Here is a 15,661-nt window from a genome sequence, read left to right on the forward strand (position 1 = left end):
CCACTAAACTAGACACCTTAATGCATCCTTGTCTAATATTTTACCACCAGTGAAGATTTTGAATTATAATTTTCAGTCATCATAATAATTAATAATGATTGTTTAATCTTCTTCAAGGATGCCTGTTGTAACACTATTGGCTCACATAGGATTTTTCCTGGTCTACGATATTGATTGCCCTGGTGAGTAATATAATTTTAATAATTTTCTTTATGCTTATCATCATCATTGTCATCATTGCTAACATCATTTTCATGTTGAAGTCTATTTTTCCAAGATAGCATAGATTGAAGATTAATAATATGGATTGAAGATCCATGGTACAGAAAGTTGTTATGTGTTTTGATCCTATAACATACATTATTTTGTCTGTAAGGATCAATGTTCTCATGTATGACTTATTTCTTCCCAAAGCTTCCTTTATTTACTACTCCTGCAGGTATTCTCTAAAACGAACTCACAGCACAGTTTCACTCAATACACATCATTTCTTCACATTGCATATCTGTGCCAGAACAGTCTTACAATCATAGTTAACACCAACTTCTAAACTTAGATTCAACTCAAGAGAATACAAAAAGTGATATATTCTGAGAAACCCCTATTCAAATTAAATTTTCATTCTATTTCTTTTTACTGAAGAGTAAACTGGAATTGAGTGGTAAATATGTGAGTACATAATTTGAATGATGTTATGAAGATACATTGGGTGAATGATGGCAGAATCAATAGAGTATTCTCTTTTACTCTTTTACTTGTTTCAGTCATTTGACTGTGGCCATGCTGGAGCACCGCCTTTAGTCGAGCAAATTGAGCCCAGGACTTATTCTTTGGAAGCCTAGTACTTATTCTATCAGTCTCTTATGCTGAACCGCTAGGTTACGGGAACGTAAACACACCAGCATCGGTTGTCAAGCGATGTTTGGGGGACAAACACAGACACACAAACATATACACACACATACACACACACACATATATATATATATATATATATATATATACACATATATGACAGGCTTCTTTCAGTTTCCGTCTACCAAATCCACTCACAAGGCTTTGGTCGGCCTGAGGCTATAGTGGGACTGAACCCGGAATCATGTGGCTGGTAAGCAAGCTACTTACCACACAGCCACTCCTATGCCTCCTTGCTTTCTGAATTCAAATCTTACTCAGATTGACTTTGCCTTAGGTTAATAAAATGAGTACTGGCCAAGTACTAATGGTCTGTAGCAGTGGTTCTGAACCATTTTTTAACCTATGGAGTCCTATTTTACTCACGTGGACCCTTGCAGCCATTCAATTTTTAGAAAAAAAGTCCTATTTTATTTTTATGTAATATTATTAAGAATTGTATAAAAAAATTGTTAAAATATTTTTGTGTATTGTAAATGTATAACCAATTTATTGCTCATAAATTTTAACAACAAAATTTTATATGCAACCCCAAGGGTCATGTAGACCCTGATTGAGAACCACTGGTCTGTATAATCCAACTTTTTCTTTGAAGGTAATGCCTCTGCATGACCATAGTCCAATGTTTGGAACCAATGACAGAATAAATAACTAAATTGTAGACTTTCACTTTTTATAGCTCTGTCAATACTTGGCTTAAAATTATTAACATGCACCTGCATGTAAATATTCAGTTATTTATTCAATATTTTATCTTCTTTAACTCTGTCTCATTAAATATGATATTTGAAGTAGATTTTAACATGGTGGTAATAGTTAAAATTTGGTGATATTGCTTACGTTGCTAATACCCTTGGGTGAGAAAAACTCATTAATATTTCAATTTTTTCCTTCTATAAATTCCAAATCTTACACCTTTTTAAAAAATGGATATTAGTTTGATGTCATATAGTGTTATTAGTTAGGATTCAGAAGTAGACAAGATTAAATTTGGTGTATAGTGTTGCCTTTCAAAGTAAACAGTTGTAATTAATTAGGTTATATAGCATAGAATAAAGGCAGGACATAGCTTTGCTGATAGCTATATTACTAACTAGGTTCTTTTGTTATTTGCCAAAGGATTCAGTGGGCTGCATACTGGCTAAATGTCATTGAGTCTACTTTTATTATTACTTTTTGTAGGAGCAAAAACGTGCTTTTATTTCTGTTGTTGTCCTTTGTATTTTATATTTTGTATATTTTTGTTTTTGTATTGGCCAAACACCAGTTCAGATCATTTATAAGTCTTGTTTTAGCTGCATTTTAATATTCTCATCATCATCATCATCATCGTTGAACGTCCGCTTTCCATGCTAGCATGGGTTGGACGATTTGACTGAGGACTGGTGAACCAGATGGCTGCACCAGGCTCCAATCTGATTTGGCAGAGTTTCTACAGGTGGATGCCCTTCCTAACGCCAGCCACTCCGAGAGTGTAGTGGGTGCTTTTACGTATCACCCGCACGAAGGCCTTCTGTGTTTAAAAATGTTTGTTCTGTGTTGTTACTGAATTGACCAGGATCCTGAGTAACTGGTCACTTGTTTTGTTCTCATCCTTTAAGGTGGAATTTGTTAATTTTTTTTTTCTGTAACTTACTCATTAAAAAAATGAAAAAAAAAAAAAAAAAAAAAAAAGCGATGTTGAAATTTTTCAAAGAATTCTATAGAGAGTTAAATAGTGTTTGGGATAGCAGTTTTGACATTAGCTTTCCTATCTTCAGCTAAAGCATCACCACCAATACTAACAGAGACAACAACAACAACAACAAAAGAATGGGTGGTAACAGTGACATCACTGTTATCACCCAACACCACTGTGACCACTTTTTCAATAAATTGCGACAACAGCAACATAATTATAATGATGACAAAAAGTAAAAAGCAACATTAATAACGACAAGATAACGACAACAATGGAAATTAAAAAAAGTTAACTGGTGCAGGAGTGGCTGTGTGGTAAGTAGCTTGCTTACCAACCACATGGTTCCGGGTTCAGTCCCACAGCATGACACCTTGGGGAAGTGTCTTCTACTATAGCCTCGGGCCGACCAAAGCCTTGTGAGTGGATTTGGTAGACAGAAACTGAAAAGAAGCCCGTCGTATATATATATATATATATATGTGTGTGTGTGTGTGTGTTTGTGTGTCAGTGTTTGTCCCTCCAACATCGCTTGACAACCAATGCTGGTGTGTTTACGCTCCCGTAACTTAGCGGTTCAGCAAAAGAGACCAATAGAATAAGTACTTGGCTTACAAAGAATAAATCCTGGGGTCAATTTGCTTGACTAAAGGTGGTGCTCCAGCATGGCCGCAGTCAAATGACTGAAACAAGTAAAGCATAAGAGTAGGAGTAACAACACACCTACAAATACTGTCAATACAACTACCACCACCACCACCACCACCACCACCACCATTGACACTGACATCATTAATAGCTATGGCTAGCAAACAACTGTTAACAGTTTTACTAATACTGTTTAAATGAGACCATCAGTTTTTTTTTATTGCCACAAGATTTGAAAAATGCCAAATATTTATTTCATAAGAATGGAAGAACAGTTTCCTTAAGCATATTGCAACAGGTCGAAGAGGTCACTCAAAAAATGTATTACATGTTATATAATGTAAGTGGATCAAGTGATGTAAGACCAAATTTTGGAAGTGTGTTAAATCAATCTGAAACAGCAAAACATATGTTGCTCAAGGAAAAATGTTTGGCATGGTAGAGGTGAGCTTTCTGATGATAGATGAAGTCAAGAAATACTCTGTAACACTTGCTAAAGAATGACAAACTCGTCCTTAAAAATAAAGGCGGTCGATGTATCACCAGAAATAGATACATGCTGGCTACTAGTGGCTGTTTTTGTTTGGTATGAAAGAAAAAAAGATAGAATGTAACAAACTTATTGCAGGGCTAAAGGCTGCAAAAAAAAAATTAGTTAGGCACAAGGATGCTTAGTGGCATTTCTTCTGGCTTCACATTTTTTGAGTTCAAATTCTGTTGGAGTCAACATTACCTTTCTTCCTTTCAAGGTTGATAAAATAAGGCGGCGAGCTGGCAGAAACGTTAGCACGCCAGGCGAAATGCTTAATGGTATATCGTCTGTCTTTATGTTCTGAGTTCAAATTCCACCGAGGTCAACTTTGACTTTCGGGATTGATAAATTAAGTACCAGTTGCGTACTGGGGTCAATCTAATTGACTGGCTCCCTCCCCATAAATTTCGAGCCTTGTGCCTAGAGTAGAAAAGAAAATAAGTGGCAGCTGAGCACAGGGGTCGATGTAATCAACTTACTCCTTCTCCCGAAATTGCTGGCCTTGTGCCAAAATTTCAGACCATTATTATTATTATTATTATTATTATAATGAGCTGGCAGAGTTACTAGCACCCTGGATGAAATGCTTAGCAATATTTTGCCTGTTGCTACATTCTGAGTTCGAATTCCACCGAGGTTGACTTTGCCTTTCATCCTTTTGGGGTGAAATTTGATGTAATTGACTAGTCCTCTCCCGCAAAATTTCAGAAAGGATTATTATTTTCATTATTATCATCATTGTTATTATTATTATTATTATTATTATTATTATTATTATTATTATTATTATTATTATTGTTATTATTCAGTAGTCTTTATTTTTATCACATACTTTCACTGCACTGCCTAGTGCAGCTCTATGTGCCTTGGGTATATGCTGTGGTTTGTTGTGGTGCTCTTATTATTCAAATTCCACTGAGGTCGGCTTTGACCTTCATCCTTTCGGGGTCTACATATTAAGTACTAGTGGAACACTGGGGCTGATGTAATCAACTAGTCCCCTCCCCCCTTGTGTCTTTTGTAGAAAAGATTATTATTATTATTATTATTATTATTACTATTATTATTATTATTCATTGTTTAACGTCCGCTTTCCATGCTAGCATGGGTTGGACGATTTGACTGAGGACTAGCGAAACCAGATGGCTGCACCAGGCTCCAATCTGATCTGGCAGAGTTTCTACAGCTGGATGCCCTTCCTAACGCCAACCACTCCGAGAGTGTAGTGGGTGCTTTTACGTGCCACTGGCACAAGGGCCAGTCAAGCGGTACTGGTAACGGCTACACTCAAAATGGTGTTTTTTACGTGCCACCTGCACAGGTGCCAGTCCAGTGGCACTGGCAACAACCTAGCTTGAATGTTTTTTCATGTGCCACCGGCACAAATGCCAGTAAGGCGACGCTGGTATTATTATTATTATTATTATTATTATTATTATTATTATTATTATTATCATTATTATTATTATTATTATTATTATTATTATTATCATCATCATTATTATTATTATTATTATTATTATTATTATTATTAAAGGTTGTATGCAGGCAGAATCATTAGCACATCAAACAAAATGCTTAATAGCATTTCCTTCAATGCTTTATGTTCTAAGTTCAAACCTCACCAATGTCATCTTTGCCTTTCCCCCTTTTCGTGTCAATGACATAAAGTATCAGCTGAGCATGGGGGTTGATGTAATCAACTTATCCCATCCCTTAAAACTGATGGCTTTGTACCAAAATTTGAAACCATTATTATTATTAGGAGAAAGGGCTCTATACCCCTTTCTTATTTTTTCTGACCAGGCTCCCATGGTTTTATGGGTTTTTCCACGTGTAACCTTTCCTTTTTCGAAGCGCCTCCCCCTTTGGGAGTTCTATTTATTTATTTATTTATCTATTTATTTGTTATATCTTATTCCGTTTTCTTCCTTCGTCCTGTCTTTGTCCTTACATGTTTTTAATTGATATTAGCCCTTGTGGCCAATAAAACGAATTTATTATTATTATTATTATTATTATTATTATTATTATTATTGTTATTATTATTATTATTATAGTAGATGTCGCACAGTATACAATATCATGAGGTTGTTGATTGAAGATATTGTGTCTACCAGGGGTTTGTACTGTTTGTCAAGTCACAACAAGAACCTCAGGCAGACAGTATACATGCAGTTCCAAGTGATGCCAACTTTTGCAATACATCTAGATTGTAGGGTATTTCTAAGGTTTTCAGATGTTTTCTGAGACTGGGTGGTATTGAACCCAATGCTCCAGTGACAATAGGGATAACCTTTATATCTGACTTTCGTAGCTGCCACATCTTAGTGATCTCAGTTCTCAAATCTCCATATTTATTAACTTTTCATGATGATATGTTGATCTCTTGGCATTGCCACATCATGTATTAGGCACTCTTGGTTGTCCCAGCAAGCTGGCAGAATCGCTACTGTGCTGGTAAAAGTGTTTAGCTGCAATTCGTCCAAGTTTACATTGAGTTCAAATGCTGCCAAGGTTGACTTTGCCTTTTATCCTTTCAGGGTCAATAAAATAAGTAGGAGTTGAAAACTGAGATCAATGTACTCTACTTATTCTTCCCCCTCCCCCACTGAAATTGCTGGTTTTGTGCCAAAATTTGAAGCCATTATTTTTATTATTATTATTATTATTGTTATTATTATTATTATTATTATTAGTTGTTTTGCTTTTCACTCGGGAATTTTAATATCTCTTTCTGCCATTATAAATGCTGTCATTTATAATTTAACTGATTAAATTGTTTACACAAACTATTTGTCAGTTCCAGGTTTCTTTGTTATTTATTCATTTATGTTTTTTTTTTTTTTTTTTTTATCATGATGTGGATTCTTTTGGCTCAAGAAAGCCTCTATATTTACATTCCCAATACGAATTTAAATTTATACTTTCTGCTGAATAAACTGTACAAATTAAATTTCATTTTAAGTACCACACACGTTTATTTCAGTATATATTCAGGCTTGGAATTTATTCAAATATTCTTCCTGTGCATTCTTTATTTTATCTATCATCAATCTTTTTTGGACACATTCAATATGTTGCTTCTTTTGCTGTCTATCATATGTTCTTTTTTTATTATCTAATTCCTTTCACTTCATTATTTTTGCTGCAAGTTTCTCGTCTTTCTGCTAAAAGCTCTTCTCTCTTGCATAATCTTCTACTTTTGTCTTATAATTCATTTCTGCTAATGCTCTTCTCTGATATTACACACTTCTTTTAGTTCTTTCAATAATGTCTTTGTGTACGTCTTTTTATCTTCATTGAATGCTACCATTTCCACTGTTGCCATCACCACGACGACCATCACCACGACGACCATCACCATCATCACTACCCCAGCCCCACCATTGTCATTAAATTCTATTGCTCTGAGAAGCATTTCTCTTCTTCAACCAGTATTTCAGATTGTTTATTATATAATTATAGTAATCATGGCATACATAGAAAGAAACCATGCAGCATATAGCAAAATAAGAAATAAAACCTTATAGAAGCAAATAAAGTATTTTTTATATTGCATTTATCAAAAGGAATTTAACAATTGCACAAAAATGCAGCTCTTTGATAAATTTCTACAAATGTGGAATTGTCCAATTGCAATATCAAACTGTTGGGAGCAATTGAAGAGCATAAAACATTATTTGAATATGGCCATTTCAAATTCTTCAAATACTTACATATACTTATATATATATGTATGTATCCATGTGTGTATGTATCCATGTATGTATGTATCTTTGTATGTATGTATAAAACATACTAAATTAGTGGCAGATCCATTGTAAGCACTGTTCCCTTGGAATATTTGCATGTCTTTATTATTCCAATATTTGACACTTGGAAGTTTTAAAAAAATGGATTCAAAGTTGGCACTTGATTATTTAAAAGTATTCAGATATTTTGTTCCTATCTTATTGGTCTCCATTGTCATGTGTTCACTTAAGTTTAACCTCTTTCCTACCCTGAGTTCATAAAAATCTTTAGAAATGTGTTTTATACTCTCTACATTATAAAACTGCATTCATATGATTTATGGGGACATTATCAAGTCTCATAGAGGGAAAAAGTAACCCAACACAATGATCATGCTCAGTAATGGTTGAGGAAACTTCTGGAGACCCCCTTTGACAAAAGAAGTGTTTTCATAGCCTTCCCCACTCAAAAGCGGGTGGGATATTTGTTATACTTTATGAAGAATATTTATACGTTATGGTCCTTTTCTTCTATAAAAGTTTGCAATGAAATATCGAAATATCTCTCTGTTTAGAAACTTGGATATTTCCAGAAGCATGTCATATGTGAAGAAATATAAAAAATGAAAATGTGTGTGTGTGTGCATGTGCATTGGGGTGGGTGGTTTATAGTGGTGGGACAATATATACATATTTTATGGTCTGAAAACACATAAAAATTTATGTATTAAATTTTACATCTAAGAGCTGTGCCTGTTCAGTGGAAGATCACATCGCCACCATCACCATTCCCGGCATTATCTGTCACAATATATTCACTGCTGCTTCTAGCACCACCACCACCACCACTCCTGCTGGTGCCACTACCATCACTGCTGCTGCTGCCACTGCCACTATCAATACCATTGCAGCCACCACCGCTGCTATTGCAGCCACCACCGCTGCTATTGCAGCCACCACCACCACCACCACTGCTACTATTATCAGTATCATTGCTAGTGACCATCACTGTTGTTGTTACCACTACCCCACCATGACTACCACTATCTGCACCCCCATATTATCATCATTCTTGTTGTTATAGATATTATTGCCTTCACTGTCATCATTGTTATCATCAACATTACCCAGCTTCCGTAGGTATTTACCATCCTTGTTTGAGACAAGTTTGTTAAGTCAAAGATTCTATACAAGTCATTGATTCAGTTTGATAAAGATAGTCAAAGAGTACAATCAGCAAAATAGGAAGTTCAACCCAATTTTGTAATTGAGATTTTATTATACTCATTGCCCCTATGTGCTGCCTAAATAACACAAAAAAATGTGACTTTCACTTGATCTTAACAGTAAAAATGATGTTTAAGAGATTGTTGTTGTTGATTATCGTAGGTCATCTCTGCAAAGAATGCCTTAAAGGCAATCCACAAGCTCAGCACCTCAGATAAGTAGATATGAGAAATCTTGTTTGACAGTTTAGGCTAAAACTGTCCTTTGGACTGTCTCTAACTGAGGTCATCCTGTCTTAATTTTAAGAATGCTTGTCCTAAGATGTATTTCTTAAAGCATTTAGCTCCTATTTGAAAGACAACTGCAAGTGTATTAGCCACTGTATTTAAGTAGGTCACATAGCTATATGGAATCCCTTGGAAACATAATGTTTAATCTTTCATTTTCCCTCCCTTTTCTTGGTTGTTGTAAGTTTACAATATTATATTAATACTTCAGTTTCATATGAAGAGAAAAGAAAATATTAATGATTATGTATGATAAATATTGGTTTCGAATTTTGGCACAAAGCCAGCAATTTCAAGGGAGGGTGAAAGTTAGCTAGTACTTATTTTATCGACCCTGAAAAGGTGCAAGGCAAAATCTACCTTGGCAGAATTTAAACTCAGATCATAAAGGCAAACAAAATGTTGCTAAGCATTTAGCCTGGCATGCCAATGATTCTGCCAACTCATTAGTTTCAGATTTTGGCACAAGGCCAGCAGTTTGGAGGGAGGAGGTTAAGTCAATTAAATCAACTCCAGTGCTCATCTGGTACTTATTTTATTAACCCCGCAAAAGGATGAAAGGCAAAGTCCACCTCGGTGGAATTTGAACTCAGAACATAAAGACAGATGAAATGTCAGTAAGCATTCTGCCTGAAATGCTAATAATTCTGCCAGCTCTCCACCTTAAATATGATAAATATTATAATCAATAATTGTTAGACTTGTTTAAATGTCAGGTGTAGTGGGTAGTTCTTTATAATTTTCAAAGTTATTCTATCTGAGGTAACTAATTTTGTTTAGATTATACAAAGAGTTGCTCTTTTAATATATAGGAATTATAAAGTCCAAAAGTGTATATTCTCAGTATTAATTTATTGTGAAACTGTGGTATTCATCTATATATAAAGCTCTTTATGTTTATTTTTGATAGCTTAAATTTTTAAAAACACTTTTTACATATTTTCTGCTCAATTGAAAATTGGCACACTAATTTACATGCTAAATTATGTTAAATTTACTTTAATATTCAGCATGTTTTGTATCTTCTGGTTCCTACTGATAAAGCCATACATAAAGATGATAATTACAGTCATAAAATTAATGATATATTTTTTAAATATATATTTGTTCATCGAGTGTCTGATATTGATTTTTTTATACTGTATTTATTTTGTGTGAATAGCTGGTTTCTTATGAAACTATCTACTTTACATGGGTGAAAAGTTGTTTTAATGTTTGCATAAGCTCTTCCTACCTTTGAAAGACATTATTTCTTACTTTTCTTACATATACCATGTTTACTTCAATATTTCTTTCTATATTATTTGCTGAAGTCTGTACTTTACTCCACATATCTGTAGCAGTAGTTCTTGAAGCAATTTACTGTGTTTTCCGGTTTCCCAGCACTGTTTTAAAAGCAGTTTTGAGCAATTTCTCATATTCTTTTTTAAAAAATCTTTTTTACTTGTTTCAGTCATTTGACTGTGGCCGTGCTGGAGCACTACCTTGAAGGGTTATTAGTGGACCAAATCAACCCTAGGACTTATTTTTCTTTTGCCGAACTACTAAGTTATGGGGATATAAGCACACCGACACCAGTTGTCAAAAGATGATGGGAGGTGGGGGGACAAACACAGACACAAAGACATACACACCTAGACACACACACACACACACACACAGACTCATACACACATACATATGTACATATATAGATATACATATATATATGTATGTGTATATATATATAATATATATATATATACACATTAGGCTTCTTTCAGTTTCTATCTACTAAATCCACTCACAAGGTTTTGGTCAACCTGAGGCTACAGTAAAAGATACTTGCCCAAGGTGTCATGCAGTGGGACTGAACCCCAAACCATGTGGTTGAGAAGGAATCACATTTATTAACACACATTTAGAAATTTCTCATCTTACAATAATCTTTAGAATTATGTGATCCTCATTTCTTGGTAATGCTCCATGATAGTGGCAACTGGGAATGAGGTGTAGAGCCAAGCATATATGGTGGACTCAGAAAGTTTGAATACCTTGCATTTATTTGAAAAATCCAAGCTATTTTCAGTTTTACAAAAGATTTTATACAAATTGCTGATATGGGTGATGCAGTGTATTTTGATTTTGGTATTTTTGTTCTATGAAAGGTGTATTCACTGTTTATCTGTTTCTTATATATTTAAAATACAGCCCCTGCAAAAACAGGTTGGTAATTTTTAGAATGTCTTATCTATTTCAGTATATAGCATACTGATTCATGTACAAAGCAACTTGATACAAACTTACCATTCTCTGATTCTTCCTTAATTATTTTAATAATAAAGAATAATAAAGTACTTTATAATGCCTCCATTAAGCTGTAAAATATCTCCAGATGAGGCGGTCTCTTCTTATTTATTGGGTCACCAGTTTTTTATAACCTAATAGAGAAACTAAAATTAATTGTAATATTGGTTTCAAATTTAGGCACAAGGCCAGCAATTTTAAGGGAGGGGGTAAGTCGATTACATCAAATCAGCCCCAGTGTTCAACAGGTACTTATTTTATCCACCCCAAAAAGATAAAAAGCAAAGTTGACTCCCAGTGGAATTAAAAACTCAGTACATAGAGATGGATGAAATGTCACTAAGCACTTTGCCCAGTGTGGTAATGATTCTGCCAGCTTTCTACCTTAAAAATTAATTATATCAGACAACAAAATGTCATTGCTTTTTTTTTTTGTAACCAAATACCACTGCATTCGTTGATTGTTATAGAATAGGAGTTAACTCCTCGGCACACTGGTCTACCACAATGTCTTCTGTCCTTGATTTTAGCAAGAAGGGCATAGATGCTACAACTTCCATTCCTTTTCTTTGCATAATACACGATCTGGAGAACAAATTCATTCCTAAGAAATTTTAATATAATCGTAGAAAATTATATCCAAAAAAAAGAACAGATATTACTTCAAGTGAGAAACGTACTTGTTTGAAAAAGAGAATATAAACCAGAAAAAGAACCATTTTGACCATTAAAGAAAGAAATGATGATTAAGTAAATACTGCCCTGTTTTATTTTAGATCATAATAAATGAGTATAAATGGAATTGTTTGATTACTTCCAGTTTAAACTAACCAAAACATGTGTCAAACATTGTCAATCAATCAATACATTATAGCTTGTACATGTTAATTGATATATACCCTGTGTCTTGTTAAGACCAACTCCTCAGTTATATTCTGTATTACAACAGAAATTGGTCTCACCACATCTGGAGATTAATTATTTTGATAATTGCCTTTCTTCCTATTTTGATATTCATCATTGTTACAAACTGCATGGTATGTTACATTTCTCATTGCATTGGTGCATTGGTAACTGATGTCAGGAATCAAAATTAGTCTGAAATACATTTTTTTAAAAATATTCTAATACTTAATAACAAATTAATGCTTAAATATTTGAGATGAGAATTTATGTGCATATGGCACACACACACACATATGCACATGCACAGAAATGCATGCTACACACACACACACACAGAAAGATTGAACTTAAACTGTCTTACTGTTACTTGCTAAGTACAAATAGTTCTTTTCTTGGCAATATTCTATTTAATTATTTACAGACCTTGAATTCAATTTCTAATTTCATTTAAAACTAATTCACCGATTACATTCATTAAATTATCTTGAGATATAATTAGAAACAAAATGCATTTCTGAACCTGTGGGTTCAGAAATACAGATTTTTACTTTTAGATTTCCAGTCAAACTGTTTTTAATTTCTAAACTACCCACTGGTCAGAATACATTTATTTCTGATTCTGAATACTGAAAATGTAATTTATTTCTAAATATATTTTATTGTTAATTATCTGTTAGTAATGAAAATGCTAAAATCGATTTAGGAAAAAAAAAAAAGAAATTGATAGCTATTTCTAATTTTTGGATTTTTCTTAAGGTTTCATCTGTTCAAAAATATTTTATTACTGAAAAAATGAAATTAGTGAAAATAATATAAGCAAGTCCAACAAAATAATTAAATGTCTTCAAAGTAATTTAATCATAAAAGCATAAAAAACTATGGTTCTAAAATTAAATCTAATTTGCAGCTATTAATGATTATAATTTTCAGAAATTATTCACTGGAATATTTTTCCTTCTTTCTTCATTTCACTTATTGATTATATTTATTATTTTATTAACATATTTCTAAGCTAAATTAACAAACCAGTTCTTATATATATATATATATATATATATATATATATATATATATATATATATTTGGGATATATTTCACCATAGTTAAAGCATATATATATATATATATATATATATATATATATATATATATATATATGCTTTGACTATGGTGAAATATATCCCAAATCTTGCTTGCTGAGCACATAATTAAATGTACAAAGCTATCTGTAGAAAAAAAAAAGCAAAAGGCAAAGCAGCAGTTCATTCATCTCTTTCTCTCCTCCAGCACTGTTCTCTGTTGGCAAAGACACTTAAGTCTTAATAGCTCAGTCTTTTAAGTTGTAAATATATACAACAAATACGAAAACTATACTGATGGAAGCAGAATGAAAACTATATAACTGACAAGTTTTGTTAGTTTACATTGCTGAGCACAAGTCCTCATATGAATGTAGAAAAGAGAATGAAGAAACCACTCAAGAATATTCTACATTGAATCGATGATATCTAAACAATCTGATAAATTACAAAACTTTTTTTTTTTTTCACCTCAAGTTATTTCCTACATCTACTAAAATGAAACATTGACAGTTTATTGCTTATCACAAATGGTTTTAACTACTAAAAATCAGTTACATTTTCAGTGTTGTATTGTTAAAATAATTTATCATATCCATTGTTTATTTAGTTTTATTTTTCTATTTTCAATCATTATTTGAATTCATCTCTAAGTGTTTTCAAAATTTTATATTTTTGCTTTATAAAAGCTTTGCATAGATTATATTTACTTCGACTGAAATCCTCTTTTGAATTTGTTTAACATTAGTTTTCTTTTTCTTTTTTGTTTTTTCCATAATTCCATAGGCATTGTTAAATGTCTATCTGTTCTCTTCGTCTGATATTGTTAACACATGAAATAACATTCATTTAGCACCAATTTTAATCTGCATGTATTCACTATAATGCCTGGACATACTCTGCTGCCCTACATTTGTATGTATATCCTTAACTGCAACTTCAGCAGCTGCACACAATCTCTGTAAGAGGAAGAATGGGGGTGTGAGGGTGGGGAGACACAAATCATAGAATTGCAAATATGGAATTATCTTCAAATAACAGACAGGAAAAGGGAAAAAAGGGGGTGGGAAAGATGAAACAATCTATTACACAGCAGAGAATGAAGGAACAGTAATAATAAACAATAAAACAACAACAGCACTTTGATGGAATAAGATATTTTCCTGAAGGAAAATATATGAACAGCAATAAGGTTTCATGGATAAAAAATAAAAAAAAAAAAAAAAAAAACTCACACACAAAACAAAACAAAGGGGCATGAAATAACTGAATCAAAGTAAATCACTGACAAAGCATAATCCCCTTTTCTTTCTTTTTCTTTTTTCTTTTTGTTTGACATTCGGTGAAGAGGGTTGATATGTTTGGCTTAAGTAACTTGGAACAGAAACCCCAGGGTGCATTGGCTTTCTGATTAAAAATAGCAAAAAGATTAAGCCATATTGTTCTGGCAAGTATAATAACTTATCCAGATACCTGATATTGGCAGGGTTCATTGTTTTTAATAAACTAGAATTATGGTATTTGCCATATTGCATTAGCTTGCTGTCTAAATTTATTTTACTCATATTTTAATTTAATATTTTCTTTTTTTGTTATTGAAGAAAGATGACAAGTTAAATGTATGAAAAGAAAGATATCATAATTAGACTCTCACTTTTTCATACGTCCTTCCCTGCTTTTTCTCCCTCTCATATTATGTAGTTAAGCATTTTCAACACACAGAAAGAGAATGACAATGACTTCTATGTAATTTTCACATTGTATTCTTACATTGACTGTCAATAGTTCTAAATTGCCAATTGTTCAGTTTATTAAATTGTAAGCTTCTATGAATGAGTTCTCTTGATTTGGTTTTGTATGGGTTGATGCCTAGTGAAGTTATTTGCTAAAATTAATTAAATTATACCATTCAGCTCAAATTACATTAGATTAGCTTACAGTTTACAACTTTCCCCAATATTAATAAATTCTATTTAGAATGCTATTCCATCACCAATATAGACATGTTTGTGAGATTTCCTATTCAAACCATTTCTCTTTAAGTGCTATTTCTTTTATGAGTAACTGACAATGCTGGCTTTTTAAAAACTTTTTTCTATACATATATATATTTTTTCTTTCTGTTTCATAACTCATTATTAATGCAGTCCCATGCCCAGTAAGCTTTATGAATGAAAGGTGGATGAGAGTGGCGAAATAGATATGGTTAAATGGGATACTCTAGCTATGCTGCTATAAGCTGATGGCAAGAACTAAGAGAAACTGCCTGTCCTTAGTGTGTCAGGGAAATCTGGTGTTTTGTGTGAGGTGTCCCAAATCTTCTATGTGGTTGTTCCCATTACTGAGATATTTTCTTGTTGTTTTGTTGT

General features: G+C 33.0%; 1 protein-coding gene across 2 annotated transcripts in view; it reads left to right on the forward strand.

Annotated features, from left to right (window-relative positions):
* Positions 1–15,661, forward strand: part of LOC106883080 (uncharacterized) — a 439,153-nt gene that overhangs the window by 199,259 nt on the left and 224,233 nt on the right. For both annotated transcript variants that reach the window (XM_014933964.3, XM_089351816.1), the window contains exon 22: positions 118–182. In XM_014933964.3, coding sequence (XP_014789450.1) covers positions 118–182 — 65 coding nt within the window. The remainder of the gene's footprint in view (positions 1–117; positions 183–15,661) is intronic.

Source organism: Octopus bimaculoides, chromosome 5 (assembly GCF_046866305.1).
Source record: "Octopus bimaculoides isolate indiv1 chromosome 5, ASM4686630v1, whole genome shotgun sequence".
Lineage (NCBI taxonomy): Eukaryota > Metazoa > Mollusca > Cephalopoda > Octopoda > Octopodidae > Octopus > Octopus bimaculoides.